Source organism: Salvelinus sp. IW2-2015, linkage group LG17 (assembly GCF_002910315.2).
Source record: "Salvelinus sp. IW2-2015 linkage group LG17, ASM291031v2, whole genome shotgun sequence".
Lineage (NCBI taxonomy): Eukaryota > Metazoa > Chordata > Actinopteri > Salmoniformes > Salmonidae > Salvelinus > Salvelinus sp. IW2-2015.
Window position 1 is genome coordinate 30,127,363 of NC_036857.1, and position 27,658 is coordinate 30,155,020.

The following is a 27,658-nucleotide window of genomic DNA, read 5'->3' on the forward strand; positions in this document are numbered from 1 at the left end:
GTCCCTGCTTTGATGCACCTGTACTGACCTCGCCTTCTGGTGATAGCGGGGTGAACAGGCAGTGGCTTGGGTGGTTGTTGTCCTTTTGTGATCTTTATGGCCTTCCTGTGACATCGGGTGGTGTAGGTGTCCTGGAGGGCAGGTAATTTGCCCCGGTGATGCGTTGTGCAGACCTCACTACCCTCTGGAGAGCCTTACGGTTGTAGGCGGAGCAGTTGCCGTACCAGGCGGTGATACAGCCCGACAGGATGCTCTCGATTGTGCATCTGTAAAAGTTTGTGAGTGCTTTTGTGACAAGCTGAATTTCTTCAGCCTCCTGAGGTTTAGAGGCGCTGCTGCCGCTCTTCACAACGCTGTCTGTGTGGGTGGACCAATTCAGTTTGTCCGTGATGTGTACACCGAGGAACTTAAAACTTTCCACCTTCTCCACTACTGTCCCGTCGATGTGGATAGGGGGTGCTCCCTCTGCTGTTTCCTGAAGTCCACAATCATCTCCTTTGTTTTGTTGACGTTGAGTGTGAGGTTATTTTCCTGACACCACACTCCGAGGGCCCTCACCTCCTCCCTGTAGGCCGTCTCGTCGTTGTTGGTAATCAAGCCTACCACTTTGTGTCATCTTCTTGATGATGAGTTGGAGGCTGGCATGCCACGCAGTCGTGGGTGAACAGGGAGTACAGGAGGGGCTCAGAACGCACCCTTGTGGGGCCCCAGTGTTGAGGATCAGCGGGGTGGAGATGTTTTTACCTACCCTCACCACCCTCACCACCGCCCCTGATGGGGGGGCCATCAGGAAGTCCAAGACCCAGTTGCACAGGGCGGGGTCGAGACCCACGAGTTTGGAGTACTATGTGTTAAATGCTGAGCTGTAGTCTGAACAGCATTCTCACATAGGTATTCCTCTTGTCCAGATGGGTTAGGCAGTGTGCAGTGTGATTGTGATTGCGTCGTCTGTGACCTATTCGGTCGGTAAGCAAATTGGAAGGTGTCTAGGGTGTCCGGTAGGGTGGAGTGAATATGGTCCTGACTAGTCTCTCAAAGCAATTCTAATGATGACGGAGTGAGTGCTAACGTAGTCGTTTAGCTCAGTTACCTTAGCTTTCTGGAACAGGAACAATGGTGGCCCTTTGAAGCATGTGGGAACAGCAGACTGGGATAAGGATTGATTGAATATGTCCGTAAACACACCAGCCAGCTGTCTGCGCATCTCTGAGACGCGTCGGGAATGCCGTGGGTGCAGCCTTGCGAGGGTTAACACGTTTAAATTTTTACTCACCTCGGCTGCAGTGAAAGAGAGCCCCCAGGTTTTGGTAGCGGGCCGTGTCAGTGGCACTGTATTGTCCTCAAACGAGCAAAAAATTATTTAGCCTGTCTGGGAGCAAGACATCCTGGTCCGCGCGGGGCTGGTTTTCTTTTTGTAATCCGTGATTGACTGTAGACCCTGCCACATACCTCTTGTGTCTGAGCTGTTGAATTGCGACTCTATTTTGTCTCTTATCTGGGACTTAGCTTGTTTATTGCCTTGCGGAGAGAATAGCTACACTTTTGTATTCGGTCATGTTTCCGGTCCACTTGCCTGGTTAAAAGCATGGTTCGCGCTTTCAGTTTCAGGCGAATGCTGCCGTCAATCCACGGTCTGGTTTGGGAATGTTTTAATCGTTGTGGGTACGACATCGTCAATGCACTTTCTAATGAACTCGGCTCACCGAATCAGCGTATTCGTCAATATTGTTGTTGGATGCAATGCGGAACATATTCCAATCCGCGTGATCGAAGCAGTCTTGAAGCGACCTTGTGGACCTTGTGAAGATGCTGGAGAAAACAGGTACAAAAGTATCTATATCCACAGTAAAACGGTCCTATATTGACATAACCTGAAAGGCCGCTCAGCAAGGAAGAAGCCACTGCTCCAAAACCGCCATAAAAAAGACAGATTACGGTTTGCAACTGCACATGGGGACAAAGATCGTAGTTTTTGGAGAAATGTTCTCTGGTCTGATGAAACAAAAATAGAACTGTTTGGGCATAATGACCATCGTTATGTTTTGGTGGAAAAAGGGATGCTTGCAAGCCGCAGAAGACACCATCCCAACCGCAAGCACGGGGTGGCAGCATCATGCTGTGGGGGTGCTTTGCTGCAGGAGGGACTGGTGCACCTCACAAAATAGATGGCATCATGAGGCAGAAAATGATGTGGATATATTGAAGCAACATCTCAAGACATCAGTCAGAAAGTTAAAGCCTGGTCACAAATGGGTCTTCCGAATGGACAATGACCCCAAGCAAACTTCCAAAGTTGTGGCAAAATGGCTTAAGGACAACAAAGTCAAGGTATTGGAGTGGCCATCAGAAAGCCCTGACCTCAATCATATAGAAAATGTGTGGGCAGAACTGAAAAAGCATGTACGAGCAAGGAGGCCTACAAACCTTACTCAGTTACACCAGCTCTGTCAGGAGGAATGGGACAAAATTCACCCAACTTATTGTGGAAGGCTACCCAAAACGTTTGACCCAAGTTAAACAATTTAAAGGCAATGCTACCAAATACTAATTGAGTGTATGTAAACTTCTGACCCAACGGGAATGTGATGAAAGAAATAAAAGCTGAAATAAATCATTTTCCCTACTATTATTCTGACATTTCACATTCTTAAAATAAAGTGGTGAATCTAACTGACCTAAAACAGGGAATTTTTACTTGGATTAAATGTCAGGAATTGTGAAAAACTGAGTTGAAATGTATTTGGCTAAGGTGTATGTAAACTTCCGACTTCAACTGTAGTTCCTTGAGAGCCATTGCAGTGTCGGCTTGTAGGCGAACATACACGGCAGTGACTATAACCAAATAAAATTATCTTGGGAAGTAATGTGGTGGGCATTTGAGGATGAGGTATTCCAGATGGGGAGAACAAAATGACTTGACTTTCTGTATGTTACCTCAATCACACCATGAGTTTTTAATCATAAGACATTCTCCTCCACCTCTGTGTTTCCTGGAGAGTTATTTTTCCTGTCCGTGCAATGAACGGAGAACCCTGCTGGTTGTATGGGACAATATATCCGGAGAGAGCCATGATTCCGTTAAACAGACTATGTTACAGTCCCTTATGTCTCTCTGGAAGGAGATCCTCGCACTGAGCTCATCTATTTTATTGTTCATGGACTGAACTTTAGCGAGTAATATACTCGGAACCCATGGGTGGTATGCCGACCTCCTGAGTCTGACTAGGACCCTATTTCTCCTCCCTCTCCTCCGGCAGCAACTTTTTGGAGTATCATCCAGGATGAATGGGGCCGTCTCGGCAGTTCAAACAAAGGATCCAGGTCTGGGAAGTCAAATTTCTAGTCTAATTTCTGGTGAGTGACCACTGATCTAATATCCAAAATGCATTTTCGGCTGTAGGTGATAGTACTCGAAACGTTCTGATTAAATAATGTAAGAAATAACAAACAAAAAAACGAAATATAGCAAAGTTTGCTAGGAGCTAGAAACAGGGCGACCATGTCTGTCGGTGCCATCTCATTACTGATACATTGTGTTGTTACATTACCTGGAAACCTAATTAGAACATTTGGGGAATGTTCTGTAGCGGTTGTTACAGATGTTGAACACAACATTTTAGTTACCGCTAGGAGAACATTCCAAGGTTATTTCATTTTAAACATTTTCTGGGGGAAAAAATAAACATTTTGTTATCATCATGTTAGATACAACCCTACAGTAAATAGAACTTAATGGGATTCTTAGGTAATGTTCTGAGAATGTTCCCGGTTTGCCGGGTGGGGTGTGTGGAGGTGCTGTTTTATAGTGTTTTAGAGAGAGTGGATTTGGTGCTGATTAGGCGGCATACCAAGCACGCTCCTGTTATTTTGAAGTAGAGGATCGCCCTCTATTGAGGTAGAAGGAAAATGGCATGGAGGTGCGGATTCTGTCATACACAACAAGGACATCCTGTACATTAAAATAATTAATTAACAGATTTTATTGACTGCTCTATAAACAATCATCTAATTGAGATGAATTAGGAGGTATATAAGAAAACATTTATATATTATTATTATAAAATAATAGTATATATATATACGTATATATATATATATACAGTAATAGTAAAATGTTTCGACACACCTACTCATTCAAGGGTCTTTCTTTATTTTTTATTATTTTTACATTGTAGAATAATAGTGAAGACATCAAAACTATAAAATAACACATATGGAATCATGTAGTAACCAAAAAAGTGTTAAACAAATCAAAATATATTTTATATTAGAAATTCTTGAAAAATCTTGGAAATGGCCTCTTTATTGCCTACCTCCCTTATCTTACCTCATATGCACACACTGTATATAGACTTTTTCTCTATTGTGTTATTGACTGTATGTTTGTTTATTCCATGTGTAACTCTGTGTTGTTTGTGTCACACTGCTTTGCTTTATCTTGGCCAGGTCGCAGTTGTAAATGAGAACTTGTTCTCAACTAGCCTACCTGGTTAAATAAAGGTGAAATAAAAAAAATAAAAAAATAGCCACCTTTTGTCTTGATGACAGCTTTGCACACTCTTGGCATTCTCTCAACCAGCTTCACCTGGAATGCTTTTCCAACAGTCTTGAAGGAGTTCCCACATATGCTGAGCACTTGTTGGCTGCTTTTCCTTCACTCTGCGGTCCAACTCATCCCAAACTATCTCAATTGGGTTGAGGTCGGGTGATTGTGGAGGCCAGGTCATCTGCAGCATTCCATCACTCTCCTTATTGGTCAAATAGCCCTTACACAGCCTGGAGGTGTGTTGGGTCATTATCCTGTTGAAAAACAAATTATAGAAGGAAAGAAATTCCACAAATTAACTTTTAACAAGGCACACCTGTTTATTGAAATTCCAGGTGACTACCTCATGAAGCTGGTTGAGAGAATGCCAAGAGTGTGCAAAGCTGTCATCAAAGCAAAGGGTGGCTACTTTGAAGAATCTAAAATCTAAAATATATTTGGATTTGTTTAACACTTTTTTGATTCCATATGTGTTATGTCATAGTTTTGATGTCTTCACTATTATTCTACAATGTAGAAAATAGTAAAAATAAAGAAAAACCCTTGAATGAGTAGGTGTGTCCAAACTTTTGACTGGTACTATATATATATATATATACACACACACTGAACAAAAATATAAATGCAACAATTTCAACGATTTTACTGAGTTACAGTTCATATAAGGAAATCAGTCAATTTAAATCAATTCATTAGGCCCTAATCTATGGTTTCACATGATTGTTCAGGGGCGCAGCCATGGGTGGGCCTGGGACCCACTTGGGAGCCAGGCCTACCCACTTCGGAGCCAGGCACGCCCACTGGGAAGCCATAACTTTTTTTTTTTGGGGGGGGGGGGTTACCCTTATTTGACCAGATAAGTTGACTGTGAACACATTCTCATTTACAGCAACGACCTAGGCAATAGTTACAGGGGAGAGGAGTGGCGATGAATGAGCCAATTGGAAGCTGGGGATGATTAGGTGGCCATGATGGTATGAGGGCCAGATTGGGAATTTAAATCCATAGGGGGGCACAACGAGTATTACTTTAGAGCCCTAATAAAACAAGGTACACTGGTCCTACTGCTGTTCGAATGTACAAACATGTATCTGAAATGCAGCCGCAGGCCTACACATTAGTTGCGCCTACCAACACGCACAGATCAGCTCGACAGGATGAGCACCACTAGGCTATCAAAGATTCTTACAGGCTTCATAACTTAAACTTCAATAATTCGAACTATAGGCTACACTTTCCATTACAAAAGGGCTTTATTATAGACAGAAATACTCAGTTTCATTAGCTGTCCGTGTGGCTGGTCTCTGATGAACCCGCAGGTGAAGAATCTGGATGTGGAGGTCCTGGACTGACGTGGTTACATGTGGTTTGCGGTTGTGAGGCCGGTTGGACGTACTGCCAAATTCTCTAAAACGACATTGGAGGCGGCTTTTGGTAGAGAAATTAACATAAAATTTTATGGCAACAGCTCTGGTGGACATTCCTGCAGTCAGAATGCCAATTGCACGCAATTGCACACAGGTGCACCTGTGTAATGATCATGCTGTTTATTCAGCTTCTTAATATGCCACACCTGTCAGGTGGATGCATTATCTTGGCAAAGCAGAAATGCTCACTAACAGGGATGTAAACAAGTTTGTGCACAATATTTGAGAGAAATAGGCTTTTTGTGCGTATGGAACATTTCTGGGATCTTTTCTTTCAGCTCATGAAACATGGGACCAACACTTTACATGTTGCATTTATATTTTTGTTCAGTATATATATATATAGTGGGGCAAAAAAGTATTTAGTCAGCCACCCAATTGCTGCAAGTTCTACCCACTTAAAAAGATGAGAGAGGCCTGTATTTCAATCATAGGTACACTTAACTATGACAGACAAAATGGAGAAAAAAAATCCAGAAAATCACATTGTAGGGATTTTAATGAATTTATTTGCAAATTATGGTGGGAAAATAAGTATTTGGCACCTACAAACAAGCAAGATTTCTGGCTCTCACAGACCTGTAACTTCTTCTTTAAGAGGCTCCTCTGTCCTCCACTCGTTACCTATATTAATGGCACCTGTTTGAACTTGTTATCAGTATAAAGACACCTGTCCAACCTCAACAGTCACACTCCAAACTCCACTATGGCCAAGACCAAAGAGCTGTCAAAGGACACCAGAAACAAAAATTGTAGACCTGCACCAGGCTGAGAAGACTGAATCTGCAATAGGTAAGCAGCTTGGTTTGAAGAAATCAACGTGGGAGCAATTATTAGGAAATGGAAGACATACAAGACCACTGATAATCTCCCTCGATCTGGGGCAAGATCCTACCCCGTGGGGTCAAAATGATCACAAGACAGGTGAGCAAAATCCAGAACCACACGGGGGGACCTAGTGAATGACCTGCAGAGAGCTGAGACCAAAGTACAAAGCCTACCATCAGTAACACACTACGCCGCCAGGGACTCAATCCTGCAGTGCCAGACGTGTCCCCTGCTTAAGCCAGTACATGTCCAGGCCCGTCTGAAGTTTGCTAGAGAGCATTTGGATGATCCAGAAGAAGATTGGGAGAATGTCATATGGTCAGAGTGAAACCAAAATAGAACTTTTTGGTAAAAACTCAACTAGTCGTTTTGGAGGACAAAGAATGCTGAGTTGCATCCAAAGAACACCATACCTACTGTGAAGCATGGGGGTGGAAACATCATGCTTTGGGGCTGTTTTTCTGCAAAGGGACCAGGACGACTGATCCGTGTAACGGAAAGAATGAATGGGGCCATGTATCGTGAGATTTTGAGTGAAAACCTCCTTCCATCAGCAAGGGGCATTGAAGATGAAACGTGGCTGGGTCTTTCAGCATGACAATGATCCCAAACACACCGCCCGGGCAACGAGAGTGGCTTCGTAAGAAGCATTTTCAAGGTCCTGGAGTGGCCTAGCCAGTCTCCAGATCTCAACCCCATAGAAAATCTTTGGAGGGAGTTGAAAGTCCGTGTTGCCCCAGCAACAGCCCAAAACATCACTGCTCTAGATGAGTCTGCATGGAGAATGGGCCAAAATACCAGCAACCAGTGTGTTGAAAACCTTGTGAAGACTTACAGAAACGTTTGACCTCTGTCATTGCCAACAAAGGGTATATAACAAAGTATTGCGATAAACTTTTGTTATTGACCAAATACTTATTTTCCACCATACTTGCAAATAAATTCATTAAAAATCCTACAATTGATTTTCAGGATTTGTTTTTCTTCATTTTGTCTGTCATAGTTGAAGTGTACCTATGATGAAAATTACAGGCCTCTTCTCATCTTTTTAAGTGGGGAGAACTTGCACAATTGGTGGCTGACTAAATACTTTTTTGCCCCCCTGTATATAACATTAAGAACACCTGCTCTTTCCATGACGTGACTTACCAGGTGAATCCAGGTGAAAGCTATGATCCCTTATTGATGTCACATGTTAAATCCACGTCAATCAGTGTAGATGAAGGTGAGGAGACAGGTTAAAGAAGGAATTTTAAGCCTTGAGACAATTGAGACATGGATGTGTATGTAGTGTATGGGGGGTGCAACTCAATAAGGTGTTCTTAATGTTTTGTACAGTCAGTGTTTGATATATATACAGTGAGGGAAAAAAGTATTTGATCCCCTGCTGATTTGTACGTTTGCCACTGACAAAGAAATGATCAGTCTATAATTTTAATGGTAGGTTTATTTGAACAGTGAGACAGAATATCAACAAAAAAAATCCAGAAAAACGCATGTCAAAACGCATGTCAAAAATGTTATGAATTGATTTGCATTTTAATGAGGGAAATAAGTATTTGACCCCTCTGCAAAACATGACTTAGTACTTGTGGCAAAACCCTTGTTGGCAATCACAGAGGTCAGACGTTTCTTGTAGTTGGCCACCAGGTTTGCACACATCTCAGGAGGGATTTTTTGTCCCACTCCTCTTTGCAGATCTTCTTCAAGTCATTAAGGTTTCGAGGCTGACGTTTGGCAACTCGAACCTTCAGCTCCCTCCACAGATTTTCTATGGGTTAAGGTCTGGAGACTGGCTAGGCCACTCCAGGACCTTAATGTGCTTCTTCTTGAGCCACTCCTGTTTGCCTTGGCCGTGTGTTTTGGGTCATTGTCATGCTGGATACCCATCCACGACCCATTTTCAATACCCTGGCTGAGGGAAGGAGGTTTTCACCCAAGATTTGACGGTACTGGCCCCGTCCATCGTCCCTTTGATGCGGTGAAGGTCCTGTCCCTTTAGCAGAAAAAACACCCCCAAAGCATAATGTTTCCACCTCATGTTTGACGGTGGGGTGGTTTCTTGGGGTCATAGGCAGCATTCCTCCTCCTCCAAACACGGCAAGTTGGGGTTGATGCCAAAGAACTCCATTTTGTCCTCATCTGACCACAACACGTTCACCCAGTTGTCCTCTGAATCATTCAGATGTTCATTGGCAAACTTCAGACGGGCATGTATATGTGCTTTCTTGAGCAGGGGGACCTTGCGGGCGCTGCAGGATTTCAGTCCTTCACGGCATAGTGTGTTACCAATTGTTTTCTTGATGACTATGGTCCCAGCTGCCTTGAGATCATTGACAAGATCCTCCTGTGTAGTTCTGGGCTGATTCCTCACCGTTCTCATGATCATTGCAACTCCACGAGGTGAGATCTTGCATGGAGCCCCAGGCTGAGGGAGATTGACAGTTCTTTTGTGTTTCTTCCATTTGCGAATAATCACAAACTGTTGTCACCTTCTCACCAAGCTGCTTGGCGATGGTCTTGTAGCCCATTCCAGCCTTGTGTAGGTCTACAATCTTGTCCCTGACATCCTTGGAGAGCTCTTTGGTCTTGGCCATGGTGGAGAGTTTGGAATCTGATTGATTGATTGCTTCTGTGGACAGGTATCTTTTATACAGGTAAGAAACTGAGATTAGGAGCACTCCCTTTAAGAGTGTGCTCCTAATCTCCGTTCGTTACCTGTATGAAAGACACCTGGGAGCCAGAAATCTTTTTGATTGAGAAGGGGTCAAATACTTATTTCCCTCATTAAAATGCAAATCAATTTATAACATTTTTGACATGCATTTTTCTGGATATTTTTGTTGTTATTCTGTCTCTCACTGTTCAAATAAACCTACCATTAAAATTATAGACTGATAATTTCTTTGTCAGTGCGCAAACGTACAAAATCAGCAGGGGATCAAATACTTTTTTCCCTCACTGTATATATATTTTTTTATAATATAAATGTTCTCTTAGCTCTCTGATACATGGATCAAAAGCTTTTTTTCTGCCACATAATCAGTGGAGAAAAATGCGCATTTTTAAACAAATAAAGAAACTGCAACATAATATTGAGAACACAACTTTCAGGCATTGAGTCAAAACACACGTCTTCGATGAACCATCTTAAAGCTATGCTACCATATACAGTGCCCTCCATAATTATGTATTTATTTTTATTAAACCTTCATTTAACTAGGCAAGTCAGTTAAGAACAAATTCATATTTGCAATGATGGTCTACCCCGGCCAAACCCTAACGACGCTGGGCCAATTGTGCGCCGCCCTATGGAACTCCCAATCACGGCCGGTTGTGATACAGCCTTGAACCAGGGTCTGTCGTGATGCCTCTAGCGCTGAAATGGAGTGCCTTAGACCGCTGTGCCACTCAGGAGCACAAATACTTATTGGGACAGTGAAGAATCTTTTCGTCTTTTGGCTCTGTACTCCAAAAGTTTGGATTTGAAATTAAACAAAGACTGACTGCTTTAATTTGAGGGTACTTTCATCCATATCGGGTGACCCATTTAGAAATTACAGCACTTGGTCCCATATTCATAGCAAGCAATGACTACATCAAGCTTGTGACTACAAACTTGTTGGATGCATTTGCTCTTTGTTTTGGTTGTGTTTCAGATTATTTTGCGCACAATAGTAAATAATGCATTGTGTCATTTTGAAGTGACTTTTATTGTAAATAAGAATCAAATATTTTTCTTAACACTTCTAGATGCACAACTATCAGTACCCCCCCCCCCCAAAAAAAAAAATATTTAAAAAAATACCCTGTTATTGTGACGGTGAGAGGATAGCATGTCTTGGTGGTATGATATTTTTGTACGTCTGTAACCAACCTTTTTGGGAACCGTTGGCTACAATCATAACTGCTCAGTGTTGGGGAGTAGTGAACTACATGTAGTTCAACTAGCAATTTAACTACATTTTACAGTAGCTTGGTGGTAGTTGAACTGAATTCAAATCTAGGTAGTGTTTTCAGTAGTTATTTACTTTTTTTTGCCATGTGGTGGTGTAGCTAACTACTGGAAACCCACACTGTTTTTTTGCTAAAATAAAATAAAATATGGGCGAAATAGGCAATACCTTCCTTTCTTAATTTTAAGTTGTTATGTTTAATAGGCCAAATTACACATTCTGTTAACATTTTACCAGTAAAGTGATCTGTTCTTGCAACTTGTAGTCTATGACATTTCAGATTTAAATTTGATAATTTTTCACAAAGTAGTTTTGATGTAGTGTACTACTTTTTCAAAGTAACTTGAAGGAAACTATATTTTTCTTAAGGGTAGCTAAGCTTCTAGTGTGAATTGGTAGCTTGGTAAGCTATATTTTCAGTGTAGCTTCCCCAACACCGTAACTGCTCTTCTCGTCTTGTGTTTGATTCCTGAGTGTGACAATATGTATAGAATTTGAACTAAGAGTAATTCTAGTTCTATGGTTTCATGAAGCTCCAGTGGAGTCAGCTCTCCTCTGTCACTCCCTTCAGACGAAGCTCCTCCTGGACCCTAGAGAGGTAGCCCGGGTCTGGATACCCAAAACTAACAAGGAGAAAAGAGAGATGGCGTATCAGCTTCAGTGTCACATTGATCTGCCATTTCAAAAACATGGCAAAGTTCAAACGCTCTCGAATGTCAATAACACCGTTACAACACCGTCATACACTGATATGGGTCTTCATTAGTCTTAGAGATAGAAATGTCACAATGAAACTTCAGGAGCATTCAAACAGTGTGTGAGTATTCTGATTCTATTTCCTCTGACTAGGATAGATAGGCCTACTTACAACTGTGGTCCTCCACTAATGTTGGTCTTGTGGTGTATGTCGTTCCATGTGATGGAGTTGTTGAGGCCGGTGGTGGCTGATGTCCCGATGGTGAAGATGAGCCTCCTGTGAAAGGCTGTCTGGAGCAGCCTCAGTACCTTCTCTCCTTCCTCACAGGCTGGCAGAAAGGCTGTCCTGGATGTGCTGCAGTACTTCTCACCCGGGTTCGGATGCTCAGGCTGGAGGGATGTGGCGAGAAAGAGTAATATCAATCAATCAACTGTGTCTATAAAACCCTTTTCCACAGTAGCAAGGAAAAACTCCCTAGAAGGAAGAAACCTCAAGAGGAACCAGACTCCTGAGCTGGGTCTTCTCCACTGGCTGTAGGCCTAATCATGTTATTTCAAATAACTGACTGGTGGTGGTAAGATGAAGCCTACTACTTATAATTAGGGACTCATGGAGGATCAAACTCCACCTTAGGTGATAAAGAAGTCAACAGCTAATCTGTCTGGCATGACATCACCAGCAAGACTGTAATGCCATGGAGGGGCAGTACCATATAAGGGCTTTCAAGAACAACATTATGATGAATCTCTGACTAATCTCCGACTATACGCATGGCCCTTTCGTCTTCAAGTCAAGAGTGGCACAATGTCTATTGACACTTTCAATCCTGCGATAAAATATAGGCCCATCTGCGTCACATATAAAGTAAACATAGGCTACAATAAATCTCACCCCTTGTACTCCGGCTGGAAAGTGATAATCAATCGTGATATGTCCATTCCCCTCCTCATAGCCAGGTAAACACTGCCAGTTGCGTCTCACTGTCATGATCCCGTTCCGGGGCTGCGTTCCTTCGTAGGTCCCGTGAAAACTATTACATACCGGACATGCGGGCTTAATTTTGAAAAACGAGTCAATACAACTTGAACAGAATGAGTGAGAACATTTTAAAGTGATCTTTTCCTGAAAACTGTCCATGCATATTATGCAATGGTCCTCCTCGTCGCCGCCGAGTCTCTGCTCTGTTGCAGAAGTACATCTGTCGCCTATGTTGGAGAATCCAGATGATGTCATTATAGATTAAGCGTTTGAGGACATTTTATACATAGGTAATTTGTAGCAGAAACAGGAAAACGCAAAGTCATCTGACCAACTCGTCTGAGCTGAACTTTGCTTTTCAGGAAGAGGACTATGTCGACAGAAAGAGGAGTAAAGCCTCCCACATCTAGTCATTACCATACGTCACCCGTTGCTAATGTTCGGCAGAAGCTACAACGTAAGTGTAAAGGCTACAGTAACGTTCCACTTCAATAGTTTGCACTGCCATGTGTGAACCAAGGCATAGGATATCTTCCTGAGGGTTGAGTTGTGTTACAACCATAAATAAAATAGTCTTGCTATAATATTGCATAATGGAGTGAAAAACATGTGATCATAAATGTCAGATTTGTACTGAGGCGATTTACATAATATTAAACCAATAATAAACAATACCACCACCATAAACAGAACATAACCTTTTTTTATTCAAGTATTAAAATGTAAACCACATAATTGTTTAACATCAACAGACTCATAAAATACAAATGAACACAATTAGAAAAGCAAATCTTTAACTTTTCACAATCAATTTGCAACACGATACTTTTCAGTATTTATTCCCCTGCCTGTACCCCAACCCCCAGTTCACTTACATAGTTTACTGCATAGACATATTTGCATGGTAGCTTGATTTGAACTACTATTCCTGTCTCTCAAAGATATTCCAGTTGATCCCTAAACAAAAAAATACAAAAAGAGATGGGGGGAAAGTCCCAAATGGCACCCTATATAGTGCACTACTTTTTCTATCATAAATAGGGTGCCATTTGGGTCATAGCAAGGGATATTGAAATAATGTATGGGCCAAGTAAATTCTTAACATCAACCGACTGCAGACAAATAAGAGGTTAACACAGACTGGACTATATGCATATTCTTATCAAAAAGTGTTTTATTTATAAATCACTCACACACAGCTTGATCATATGAGTGAGGCTACATTTTTGGACTACTTCGACTGTTTATAACAGAAAGGTTACGTCAAATACACATCCGTTTCTATATTCTCAAACTGTAGAAAGGCAGACAAAGCACAAACATAATTCCTGCTGCGGCTGACACTCCAAATAACAATTTGATACAGTCTACTAAAGAATTGCTTATCATTCATTAGTATCAACATGCTACATTTTCTTCAAAACTTGAATAGAAGGCACGCTAACAATGAGAAATGTATCAAAACAAGGTAATTCAATAAATCACTGGCAATACACCTATAAGGGACTGCAGTATTCTCCTTAACATGTTCATATTACAGGTACTCATTGTTAATCCTAGATGATCTCTTAAGACAAACTTTAATTACAGCAGATAGATACCTCTTTATTTATGAGACAATCAAACTCTGGTCAGACAGGGCTGGCGTCCAAAATGGCACCCTATTCCCAACACAGTACACTACTTTTAACCAGTCCTATGGGTCCTATATAGTGCACCACTTTTGACCAGAGCCCTATGGGCCCCTATCAGCACTCGTGCACTATATAGGGAATAGAGTGCCATTTCAGACACATAGTTAATTATTTCAGAGCCCTTTTCTGTCTTTGATTTGGTTTAAGTGGTTCGACATCTTGCCCTTCTCATTTGACATCATCGTGTAAATCTGGTCATTAGAAAATGAGGACCAATGACTGACTGGACATCAAACTGAACTGAACTGAAGCAGTTCAAAACCTGGTTCCGTATTCATAAAAAGAGAGTCTCAGAGTACGAGTGCTGATCTAGGATCAGGGTCCCTCATTTATTCATTATGATTTAAAAAGGCCACACCGATCCTAGACCAGCACAAATAGAAAACATTCTTCCTATGTAAGTAAAAACGAGAAGAAATCAAAGGAGCGGAAGATCAAAAGCGAAATGAAGGGCTCGAAGCAAATTGACATCAACTTATAGCTACCAGGCTATTAGCTTCAGGGCTGTTAATGACTAACACCTACCCGATTTGCTCAGAGCACTATTCCATAGACTTGTCTTCCCTGAAAAGGAAGCAGAGAACCATGATCAATCTAATGATATGCAGAGAACAACCAGCCCTCCACTGAACTGAACGACTGACTGACTCCCTTTGACAAAGTGCCTGTGAGTGCTTTAGATTGCAACGTCTTTTAGAGAAATTAAATTATTTAGTTTGAAGCTTTCTATTGAAGCAGACAGTGCTATTCTGCCCGCCACCTATCTCAGATATGGTCTTTATACAAACTGTAAGTAACAGGTTATCACGGAAAATAATGACAGAAAAAGAGAATTATTCTACGAACGTACTGGAAAGACCACCAATAATGTGCGCTTGCAACTGGTAAGTAAAGAACGTGTCCCCCAGCATGGAAATAAACATATCAGGCAAAATAGACTTCTCTTTTACTTAGATTTCAAAATAATATTTAAGTACTTATTACTTACCAACTTATTAAATCCCTATATTATAACTGCTCGGATGAGTTCAGAAAACAAATGTCCTGCTATTGTCAACACAAGTGAAAGGTAGAGGATTGTGTCACACAGAAAATCACATTGCTCTCACTTTTATGTTTTCTTCCACACAAAGTGCTGCTGGATTGAGCAGAAGATAGATACCTAACATAGGAACACAAGGGTGAAACCTAAATTCCACTTTAGACAAATTTTCACTTCCACTTAAGTCGAATGGTCTCCCATTGACATCAATGCATGATTAAATGAAAATTCAATTTAAGTGGAAGTTAGGATTTTCCACATAAAAGAGGTATTGGAGTGATATGAGAGTCTTCACTGGGCTGTAGTCCTGTTTCTGCTGTGGAGCCAAGCCCTGTCCACTGTCGTATTCATCCGCAGCCCTGCTGGGTCTAGGTCCAGGAGCCTGCAGCCTAGCAACCACCAGCAGCAGGACAGCTAGAGGTTCCTAGAATTCCTAGAATGGAACATTCTGGAATCTGGACGGTCAGTCTGCAGTGATGCCTTTCTCTCGGAGTTCCTCAGTCACTCGCACCAGGTAAGTGGGGTCTGGGTAGCCAAAGCTGTCAGGGGAAATTAAATAGCACCATTAGCATGTCATTGAGAGTTGTCATTGCAGGAACAGCTAGAGTGCCTTCTAGGAGCAAATGGCCGACAGAAATCATTATATAACCTCTCACCACATGCTCAAAACATGGATAGCTTTCTTGTTCGGTCACATCTCATAAGACTAAAGCCATGTGATTCTATGTAACTTGTGAGTGATCGAGTGAAAGAACGAGTTAGAGATATACAGTGGGGAGAACAAGTATTTGATACACTGACGATTTTGCAGGTTTTCCTGCTTACAAAGCATGTAGAGGTCTGTAATTTGTATCATAGGTACACTTCAACTGTGAGAGACGGAATCTAAAACAAAAATCCAGAAAATCACGTTGTATGATTTTTAAGTAATTAATTTGCATTTTATTGCATGACATAAGTATTTGATCGCCTACCAACCAGTAAGAATTCCAGCTCTCACAGATCTGTTCGTTTTTCTTTAAGAAGCCCTCCTGTTCTCCACTCATTACCTGTATTAACTGCACCTGTTTGAACTCGTTACCTGTATAAAAGACACCTGTCCACACACTCAATCAAACAGACTCCAACCTCTCCACAATGGCCAAGACCAGAGAGCTGTGTAAGGACATCAGGGATAAAATTGTAGACCTGCACAAGGCTGGGATGGGCTACAGGACAATAGGCAAGCAGCTTGGTTGAGAAGCAACAACTGTTGGCGCAATTATTAGAAAATGGAAGAAGTTCAAGATGACGGTCAATCACCCTCGGTCTGGGGCTCCATGCAAGATCTCACCTCGTGGGGCACAATGATCATGAGGAAGGTGAGGATCAGCCCAGAACTACACGGCGAGGACCTGGTCAATGACCTGAAGAGAGCTGGGACCACAGTCTCAAAGAAAACCATTAGTAACACACTACGCCGTCATCGATTAAAATCCTGCAGCGCACGCAAGGTCCCCTGCTCAAGCCAGCGTATGTCCAGGCCTGTCTGAAGTTTCCAATGACCATCTGGATGATCCAGAGGAGGAATGGAGAAGGTCATGTGGTCTGATGAGACAAAATAGAGCTTTTTGGTCTAAACTCCACTCGCCGTGTTTGGAAGAAGAAGTAGGATGAGTACAACCCCAAGAACACCATCCCAACCGTGAAGCATGGAGGTGGAAACATCATTCTTTGGGGATGCTTTTCTGCAAAGGGGACAGGACGACTGCACCGTATTGAGGGAGGATGGATGGGGCCATGTATCGCGAGATCTTGGCCAACAACCTCCTTCCCTCAGTAAGAGCATTGAAGATGGTCGTGGCTGGGTCTTCAGATGACAACGACCCGAAACACACAGCCAGGGCAACTAAGGAGTGGCTCCGTAAGAAGCATCTCAAAGTCCTGGAGTGGCCTAGCCAGTCTCCAGACCTGAACCCAATAGGAAATCTTTGGAGGGAGCTGAAAGTCRGTATTGCCCAGCAACAGCCCCGAKACCTGAAGGATCTGGAGAAGGTCTGTATGGAGGAGTGGGCCAAAATCCCTGCTGCAGTGTGTGCAAACCTGGTCAAGAACTACAGGAWACGTATGATRTCTGTAATTGCAAACAAAMGTTTCTGTAGCAAATATTAAGTTCTGCTTTTCTGATGTATCAAATACTTATGTCATGCAATAAAATGCAAATGAATTACTTAAAAATCATACAATGTGATTTTCTGGATTTTTGTTTTAGATTCCGTCTCTCACAGTTGAAGTGTACATATGATAAAAATGACAGACCTCTACATGCTTTGTAAATAGGAAAACCTGCAAAATCGGCAGTGTATCAAATACTTGTTCTCCCCACTGTACATACATTTATCACTAGATGTTTGAAATTTGTTAAAAAACATGTATTTTAAAGCTACTGTCACATCTCACATCTTAGAAACACACAAAAATCTCCATTAGCCTTCAGTAAATTCAGGCGTTTCCATACCAGCGTGGTCCGCCCCATATGGAGGTTTTGTGGTGGATGTCGTTCCAGGTAATGACGTTATGCATTCCCGTAGTCATGGAGGTCCCTATAGTGAAGATGAGGCGCTGCTCAAAGGCCCGGCGGAGCAGGCCCAGGACCCGGTTCCCCTCTGGGCTGTCTGGGAGGTAAGCCATGCGGTCCGTACCCGGGTAGCTTAAACCAGGGTTAGGGTGCTCCGGCTGCATGACCCAGGAATAATTCAGAGGAAAGTTTGAAAAGAACAGGAACAAAAATGAGATGTATATACACACACACACACAATAACCACAAAAATGTGTTAAGTGGTATAGAAATTCAATAACATTACGTCAAGCATGGCATGCTTTCATTGAAATATCCAAGCTTTTTGTTAAGACAAACATATGGGTAAGATACTAATTGAGTGCCCAGTTATGAAAGATATGTTATTCCTGGATTTTCATAGCCCCAGGAAAACTACCAAAGTGTATGAATATTCTTAAGTGAAAGGGGACCTGAAATGGACTTGAAATGATCCCACCACATCGACACGGTGGTGAAGGCAGCACAACAGCAAATCTTCAACCTCAGGCGGCTGAAGAAATTTGGCATGGCCCCTAAGACCCTCACAAACGTCTACAGATGCACCATTGAGAGCATTTTGTCGGAATACATCACCTCCTGGTACGGCAACTGCACCCCCCTCAACTGCATGACTCTCCAGAGGGTGGTGAGGTCAGCCCAACACATCACTGGGGGCACGCTGCCTGCCCTCTAGGACATTAACAGAACTCTGTGCCAAAGGAAGGCCAAAAAGAACATTAAGGAACTTAGCCACCCGAGCCACGGTCGGTTTACTCTGCTACCATCTAGCAGACGGTGCAGGTGCATCAGAGCCGGGACCAAGAGACCAAGCCATCAGACTGTTGAACAATTATCACTAGCCAGCTAACTACCAGAAACTAAGCCCTGCATCTTGAGACTAATGCCCCATGTACAGTGCATTCGGAAAAATATTCAGACCCATTTACTTTTTCCACATTTTGTTAAGTCTTAACCTACATTTTTTTTTACCTCAACCTAAACACAATGCCCCATAATGACAAAGCAAAAACAGGTTTAGAAATGTTTGCAAATGTAAAAAAAACAACAAAAAAAACAGAAATAGCACATTTACATAAGTATTCAAACCCTTTACTCAGTACTTTGTTGAAGCAACATTACAGCCTCGAGTCTTCTTGGGTATGACGCTACAAGCTTGGCACACCTGAGTTTCTCCCATTCTTCTCTGCAGATCCTCTCAAGCTGTCAGGTTGGATGGGGAGTGTCGCTGCACAGCTATTTTCAGGTCTCTCCAGAGATGTTCCATCGGTTTCAAGTCCGGGCTCTGGCTGGGCCACTCAAGGACACTCAAGAGACTTGTCCCGAAGCCACTCCTGTGTTGTCTTGGCTGTGTGCTTAGGGTCATTGTCTTTTTGGAAGGTGAACCTTTGCCCCAGTAGGAGGTCCTGAGCAGGTTTTCATCAAGGATTTCTGGAGGAAACCTGGCACCATCCCTACGGTAAAGCATGTTGGTGGCAGCATCATGCTGTGATTTTCAGCTGCAGTGTTTGGGAGACTAGTCAGGATCGAGGGAAAGATGAACGGAGCACAGCTCTCTACCAACATGCTTTACTGTAGGGATGGTGCCAGGTTTCCTCCAGACGTGAAGCTTTGGCATTCAGGCCAAAGAGTTCAATCTTGGTTTCATCATACCAGATAATTTTGTTTCTCAAGGTCAGAGTCTTTAGGTGCCTTTTTGGCAAACTCCAAGCAGGCTGTCATGTGCCTTTCACCGAGGAGTGGCTTCCGTCTGGCCACTCTACCATAAAGGCCTGATTAGTTGAGTGCTGCAGAGATGGTTGTCCTTCTGGAAGGTTATCCCATCTCCACAGAAGAACTCTGGAGCTCTGTCAGAGTGACCATTGGGTTCTTGGTCACCTCCCTGACCAAGGCCATTACCCCCCGATTTCTCAGTTTGGCCGGGCGGGCAGCTCTAGGAAGAGTCTTGGTGGTTCCAAACTTCTTCCAATTAAGAATGATGGAGGCCACTATGTTCTTTGGGACTTTCAATGCTGCAGAATATTTTTGGTACCCTACCCCAGATCTGTGCTTCTACATTCCTGTCCCGGAGCTCCACGGACAATTCCTTTGAACTCATGGCTTGGTTTTTGCTCTGACATGCACTGTCAACTGTGGGACTTTACATAGACAGGTGTGTGCCTTTCCAAATCATGTCCAATCAATTGAATTTACCACAGGTGGACTGTTGTAGAAACATCAAGGATAATCAATGGAAACAGAATGCTCAATTTCAAGTCTCATAGCAAAGGGTCTGAATACTTATATATATATTTTTTAAGGGGTCTGAATACTTTGCGAATGCGCTGTATATAGAGTAATTGAACACTGGTCACCTCATTCTGTTTATGGGTCTTTCTATAAATAAAATGGGGCCATTGTGTGACATTGGAATCAATTTCAAAATGGTTTGAAATAAACAATGATTTTCATGCAGTTCCACGTGCACTTAGGGGAATAAAAGTAAATGTATGCAAAATGGCCCAGAACTCTAGCTATACAACAACATAGACCTAAGACTATACATCCTTTAAGCACGGTTTATACAGACAACTGGCTACAATATTTACAACTTTTCACCACCAAATGGATGAAATGTCTGATTTTCAAGCTTGGCCTATTCCAGTACTTCACTTCTTTTCGCACCAAAGTACGTTCATCTCTAGGAGACAGAACGTGTCTCCTTCCTGAGAGGTATGACGGCTGCGTGGTCCCATGGTGTTTATACTTGCATACTATTGTTTTTACAGATGAACGTGGACCCTTCAGGCGTTTGGAAATCGCTCCCAAGGATGAACCAGACTTGTGGAGGTCTACAAAATTTTGCTGAGGTCGGCTGATTTCTTTTGATTTTCCCATGATGTCAAGCAAAGAGGCACTGAGTTTGAAGGTAGGCCTTGAAATACATCCACAGGTACACCTCCAATTGACTCAAATGATGTCAATTAGCCTATCAAAAGCTTCTAAAGCCATGACATAATTTTCTGGAATTTTCCAAGCTGTTTAAAAAGGCACAGGCGACTTAGTGTATGTAAACTTCCAACCCACTGGAATTGTGATACAGTGAATTATAAGTGAAATAATCTGTCTGTAAACAATTGCTGGAAAAATTACTTGTGTCATGCACAAAGTAGATGTCCTAACCGACTTGCCAAAACTATAATTTGTTAACAAGAAATTTGTGGCGTGGTAGAAAAACGAGTTTTAATGACTCCAACCTAAGTGTATGTAAACTTCGTACTTCAACTGTACCTCGTGTTTTTTCTCATGAACGTGTTTCTTTTGTCATATACACTCACCGCCTGTAGACCAGGTGTGAAGCTATAGATGATGCAGATACACCCGTGGCCCTCATGTCCCGGCAACTCCAGATCTGGGTCCCTCTCCACCATCATAGTCCCGGAAGCCGGCTGATTTCCTATGAGCTGGCCGTACACCAGACGACACACCGGACACGCTCTCTTCACCTTGAAGGCCTGGTCCAGACATGACCGACAGAATGCGTGGCCACACCTTGGGAGGGAGTGAGAGAGAATGGTTTTACTTTCAAATTTGCACTTATTTTTGCACGGTCTCTATGTACACTCACAGGGCCCTACACACAATGCACACTGATACTCCAACCCACATACAAACACTCCATTTGCTCACACACATAATATGCACATACATTTATACTGACTCTACACACACATTCATATATGCTCCAGCTACTCTGTTTATCATATATCCTGATGCCTAGTTACCTTACCCCTCTACATATCTATCTCTATCGATCCAGTATGCCTGCACATTGTAAATATGGTACTGGAACTGATCTTGTACATAGTATGCTTACTTATTTTATACTGTTCAAATTTTTTACAGTGTTTTTTTTGTTGTTGAACCTTTATTTAACTAGGCAAGTCAGTCTTAGGGATAGGAGTCCCGTCAACGAGACAGTTGTAAATCATGCAGCGCCGTGTGTCACGATTGCAGATTTGAGAGAAAAAACAAATGTCGGTACATAGAAGTGTCTAACATCGGCTGAAAGCTTAAATTCTTGTTAATATAACTGCACTGTCCAATTTACAGTAGCAATTACTGCGAAAAAATGCCATGCTATTGTTTGAGGAGAGCTCCTAACAATAACACTTTTTTCACCGCAATAGGTTTGATAAATTAACCTCTGAAGGTGAAATGTGTACTTACATTCTGAAATCTTGCTCTGATTTATCATCCAAAGGGTCCCAGAGATAAAATCCTTTCTCATATCCTAAAAAGGTCCGTATAGCATGCACGATCGATTTTGTCTTTCCACTAGTTCAATTTGCAAAGAAAGGAATCTGTGAAAATCTAACCCTAAACGGGAAACCCCGTATCTGTCGCAAAATGTAGCTGCTAACCTTGTGCGACAGCAAGCCTTTTCCTTTTGTACAAAAATTATACGAATATGGAGAGTTATGAAAACTGGGTATTTTGCAAATGTTGAACTTATAATATGGCTACTAATACTGGAAAAGCTAAATCAAAGTCCAAGTATACAGATTTGACGATATTCTTGCAGAAAAATGTAATGTGAATGTAAATGTCTCCTTCACGATTTGCCCAAATGTACCTGGGTGACTTCACACTAAATGTCATGTAGTTCTCATACTACAAGTTATCCGTCTGAAACTATACACATACACTGTTGCCATCTTGTGGACACCATCGGAATTACAACCAGAGTGATGGCTAGATTTGGGACCTTTCTGTTGCATTTCAAAGATGGTGGTAGAAAAAAAAAGTACATTTTTTCTTTGTATTTTCTTCTACCAGATCTATTGTGTTATATTCTCCTACATTCAATTCACATTTCCACAAACGTCAAAGTGTTAACTTTCAAATTGTACCAAGAATATGCATATCCTTGCTTCAGGGCCTGAGCTACAGGCAGTTAGATTTGGGCATGTCATTTTAGGTGAAAATTGGGGGAAAAAAGGGGCTATCCCTAAGAAGTATGAACAAATTCTTATTTACAATGATGGCCTACCCCGACCAAACCCGGACGACGCGGGGCAAATTGTGCGCCACCCTATGGGACTCCCAATCACAGCCGGATGTGATGCAGCCTGGATTCAAACCAGGTACTGCAGTGACGCCTCTTACACTGAGATGCAGTGTCTTAGACCACTGCGCCACTCGGGAGCCCTACCTTTTTATTTTTAGTATTACATTGTTATTGATTACTGCATTATTGGGGTTAGAGCTTGCAAGAAAGGCATTTCACTGTACCTGTGCACGTGACATTAAAACTTGAAATATGTAGCTATACCTCTCCAGCGTGGTCCTCTCCACCATGTCTCCCATGCAGATGGAACATGAGGTGTGGTCGTCTGCTTCACTCTGGGAGCGGCTATGAGAGGATGCCATCATACTGCAGTTGACTTCCATGTTGTCCTGCTTCCTCTGTCCTGATGCATCGTGGGACATGCAGTTCATGGAGTTGGAGAGGACCACACAGGCCTCATCCTCCGCAGGCTTCCTACACCTCTGTTGCTGCCTCTGAGAGCGTCTGGGCTGGGGAGGCTGAGGTGTTAGCAGGCTCCCCTCTCCATCCCCCTCCAGGACCCCCACCCCAACACAGGGCAGCACGGACCTCTTCCACTTAGGACCCCCCTCCTGTTTGCTCATCTCTTTCCGGGCGCAGCGGCATAAGTCTATGAAGGACTTGCGCGTCTCATTGGAGATGTATCCCCCCTCCATCATCCCTGGTCCTCCCCCAGAACGGGAGCCCTCTACGGGGCGTAGCCGCACTGCGCAGCAGCCTCCTCGCTCCCCTCTGCGGATAATGCCTGCGCTGAGGCCCTGCTTGTCCTGGAAGTCTATGAGCCAGGGCCGGCCGGCGGCAGCCAAGTAGTCCCACACCGCCTGGGACACCAGAACCTCGTCGCTACCCTGCCCCGCGCGCACACTCATTTCAACTGATGAAACTGCATAGGGAAACACAAGAGAGAAACCATTAGACACCAGTAGTGGTCGGTGACGTTTAAGATGAGGGAGGAAGATTTTTTTTTTTTATGAGCATGGCCTTATTTCTATTATAGCATATTGGATGACTGTTATTCATATTCCATTCATCCAGCTCAATAAAACATTGATAGGTTTAAGCTACTACATGATACTCAAATTTTCCCTATACCCATCATGAGGCTGCTCCAACCTAGCCTATGAATAAACGTTTACAACGTAGGTGCACAGGTCGAGAGAACATTATGAGTAATCAAGGTAACAGACTGACACATTCAATACCGCCTTGCACTCTTGCCTGCATCTAGCTGATCTAGGGCGTAATCATTAGTCCAACAGTTGCAAACGAGAGTTTCTATTGGACAAATTCAGGTATGTTTATCAAAGCTTCGTTTGCTTCCGTTTAAGAAACGGTTTTCAACAGAATTGGCAGAATGAACACACCCCTGATCACGCAAACAGTTCACTTTCATAGCATCCACATACAAACAACATGATAATTTTGCTCATATAATTCTCTCTCGCATCAACGCGCTATCCTCCTCTCACCTTTTCCCTTCGCTTGTGGACTTCATGGCACAACACATCAGCTGTCACAGGCGAAAAAACTTTCCAAGCCAAACCTTCATAACATAACCGCTACACACAGCCTACATCGTTGTCAACATATTAGCTAATCTCATAATCAACATAGCTACTAGAACTAACGCGTTAGTAAACCTGCTACAATCATGCAGTAGAGAGTACAGTCAGCAAGCAGTTTAGCAGTTACACCGGCAGGCCCCGGTGGCAATAAATTAATACAACCAAAAGCTTACCTCGACTTGGAAGAGTTCCAATGTTGGATAGCCAACTAACTAACATAGCATCCCTCTCTGTTTGAGCTAGGTGTTTGAGTAGGCTAAACTATCTAGCTGCATTCGCTAGCTAAGAGAAAGTGAGAAAAAAGAATACAACAAAATATAGCTCTCTCCATCTCGTTCATTTTTAAAGAAATTAATTTGTTCAAAACTGTACAACTATAGTCTTTCACTCTCTTTGAGTCACATTTTATGCACTGCAATGCTAGCTAGCTGTAGCTTATGCTTTTAGAACTAGATTTAAACTCTGATCCTTTGACCGAGTAGACATCTGTTAATGCTGCAAGTGCTCTGATAGGTTGGAGGACGTCCTCCGGAAGTTGTCATAATTGCTGTCCAAGTCTATGGAAGGGGGTGAGAACCATGAACCTAGATTTTGTATTGAAGTCAATGTACCCAGAGGAGGACGTAAACTAACTGTCCTCAGGCTACACCATGGTGCTGACCTACAGAGTGCTGTTTAGGCTACTGTAGACCTTTGCAAAACAGTGTTTTAATAAATTATTTGGTGAATATATTTAGTATAGTTTTATCTAAAAAGTATAACTTTAATGTTTCACTATTTCAAAAAAGCCATGAAATTCACTGAGGAGCCTCCTCTGTTAGACACATATTCAAGCCATTAAAGGAAAATATGTAATGTTACATTTATTACACCGGGATGAAACTGTACTGTAAACAGGGAATTGAACCCATAATCCTGTCGTTGCATGTTCCATGCTCAACTAACTGAGCCATACAGGACCAACAAAGTTTCTAATATATGTCATTCTCTCATTTCAGGCAATCCCAATATACTCTGATCTGTATACATTTTTGAAAATCTGAGATAAAATGAAACTGCACAGGAGACACCAAGGACAGAGAGAGAGAGTGTCATACAGCCACCTCATAATCAATAGTGGCTCGTGTTTAAGGCAAGCCACTTGTGAAACAAAAACATGTCAAGTGAAATACTGACCTTAATAGGCAACATCAGAATTAAATGAACATAATTAGGGAGTTTGGCTAATCCCATATTCTGAAATGACTAATTTCAGTTCAGAAAACTTGAAATAAACACAATGTAATTGACTCCTTCCTTAATCTTTACCTAAATCTGAACCATAACAGTGTAACAATGCAGTAGGAGTTTACTAGCCTACCATGACAATAATGACACATTAATGAGATATAAGAACACCACGACTAGACTATATATACAGTTTCCATTCGGTGCTCGAATGGACTGTTACAACAACAAAAAAGCATGCAGCCAGGTTAAAATGTTGACTTGTGGATTAAATCCCTTATTTCTGCTGGTACATCGTTGCTACTCGGCCTACCGGTATGTTGCGTGAGGCAATGAAAGCAAGGTGTATGCACCGCGACGCAATACAGACAGAACGTTCGACTATCGCTAGTCTTAAACCACTACAAATAACAACTGTGAAAGATGTCTGTTGGAGCGAGTGCTACCATTCCGCTTGAGCTCGTATGTTTGGTGTCAGTGGTCGCAGGACAAGTCAAAGCTACAACACGCTGGCTGGCTGGCAGTATCGCGGCAGTGCTGAAATGGACGTATCAGCTGTTCTGAAATGCAGACTGAGTAAACAAAGGAAACTGAGGCTAGCTCAACCCGATCCTCTATTAACATGTTTGGTTGTGAGCAACATTTGACCTCTGACAGTCATATGAAACAATTATAAATATTTATTAGACAGTTACCTTGCGATCCCATATAATCCCTTCAATCGAGAAAATATCCCCCTGTTGAACATGAAGAGAAAAACTGAAGTAGTACAAATTGTGACACATCAGATTACTAGACAAATATTCGCTGACATTCGAGTTGCGCAGCGAGGAACCCAAGGAATCTGTTCAAATTCCAAAGTGGAACGTCCATAATCATTTTACTAAATTAGAATACGGTGTGGGGTGAACCGTCTCACCTTTTGCCGTAGCTGTCCGATGGGGTTTAGATTACGGAACTAGCTAAAACATATATGGACATTGCCTGAAAATCGTGTGCTGCAGTGGATATGTTGATAACACGTATTTTGTAGTCAATATATACTTGATATCCATTTTAATCTATCCGTAACGTTAGCTAACAATTAATCGAGTCCCCTTCTCGATACTCGAGGTTGTCCTTCTCTTTCCACGTCCTTGAGACACAGCCTAATACAAAATCAACCCCTACTTACATCATACACATTCTGAACTTTCACATAACCACGTTAGCTGTTTCATTATTATGACAACCGCGTACTCAATAATATACTTATGGAAATGGTTTGTACTTTCAAGCCATGTCCAACAGTTTAATGACGAGAGACAACTGAAAGCAGGAAGTTCGTCATAGAACCCTCGATGATTGGTTAAAAATTGTTGGCAAGGATTTGGGGAGACTCGAGCATCTTCTTGGGCAATCCAGTGCAATCTACATACACACTTCTCAGCACAAATATGTACAGCGCATGCATTACCTTAGTGAAACGACCTATTTAACCTTGTTCCCAACATTTTCCCTAACATGCCACTATGCAAATGTAATGCCATAACATTAACAGACATTTACCTCTATTCCTCAGCCCCAATATCTATATACCTCAGCCCACATACCCACATACCCACACACCTAAACCCCATTACCCACACACCTCAAACCCATTACTCAAACCCCCATGTCCTAACCATAACACCCACATGCCAATAGCCTAATATTGATACAATCAAGTACCGATATACCCATGTCTTAGCCCTAAATGCCCTATTTGTTATTCATAGACCCAGTTCCTTTGCCAATACATCTCATATCTGTTACTTGCCTATCCCAGCCCTGTTATCCACTTTCCTTAGGCCTCTATTCCCCAAATCACCAAAAGTAACCTATATCCAGCTATTCACTGCATACCCCAACGCTGTTATTTGCATATGTTAGTCCTGTGATCTCGGAGATGTATGCACTCATAATTTCATAGATCATTTCTGAGTACAGTGGTATAATAAAACATGTAACCCACTGGCTTTTTTCCTACCACAA

General features: G+C 42.4%; 2 protein-coding genes across 6 annotated transcripts; both read right to left on the reverse strand.

Moving 5' to 3' along the window:
- Positions 1 to 10,603: 10,603 nt before the first annotated feature.
- Positions 10,604 to 12,834, reverse strand: LOC111976763 (probable E3 ubiquitin-protein ligase DTX3). Its single transcript, XM_024005870.2, has 3 exons — positions 12,346 to 12,834; positions 11,626 to 11,843; positions 10,604 to 11,380 (listed from the first exon to the last, which is right to left on the reverse strand). Exons 1-3 carry the CDS (start codon positions 12,685 to 12,687, stop codon positions 11,302 to 11,304), a joined length of 639 nt encoding a protein of 212 aa, XP_023861638.1. The 5' UTR covers positions 12,688 to 12,834; the 3' UTR covers positions 10,604 to 11,301.
- Positions 12,835 to 13,588: 754 nt separating this feature from the next.
- LOC111976761 (probable E3 ubiquitin-protein ligase DTX3) lies at positions 13,589 to 26,950 on the reverse strand. Of its 5 annotated transcripts, XM_024005866.2 has the most exons (6): positions 26,565 to 26,950; positions 26,341 to 26,382; positions 23,079 to 23,736; positions 21,082 to 21,295; positions 17,666 to 17,883; positions 13,589 to 15,707 (listed from the first exon to the last, which is right to left on the reverse strand). In XM_024005866.2, exons 2-6 carry the CDS (start codon positions 26,351 to 26,353, stop codon positions 15,632 to 15,634), a joined length of 1,179 nt encoding a protein of 392 aa, XP_023861634.1. In that variant the 5' UTR covers positions 26,354 to 26,382; positions 26,565 to 26,950; the 3' UTR covers positions 13,589 to 15,631. The 5 variants fall into 5 exon arrangements, with proteins under 5 accessions (XP_023861634.1, XP_070304178.1, XP_023861635.1 ...); XM_070448077.1 differs by lacking the exon at positions 26,341 to 26,382 and having other exon boundaries at positions 26,820 to 26,950; XM_024005867.2 differs by lacking the exon at positions 26,341 to 26,382.
- Between the last annotated feature and the right edge of the window lie 708 nt (positions 26,951 to 27,658).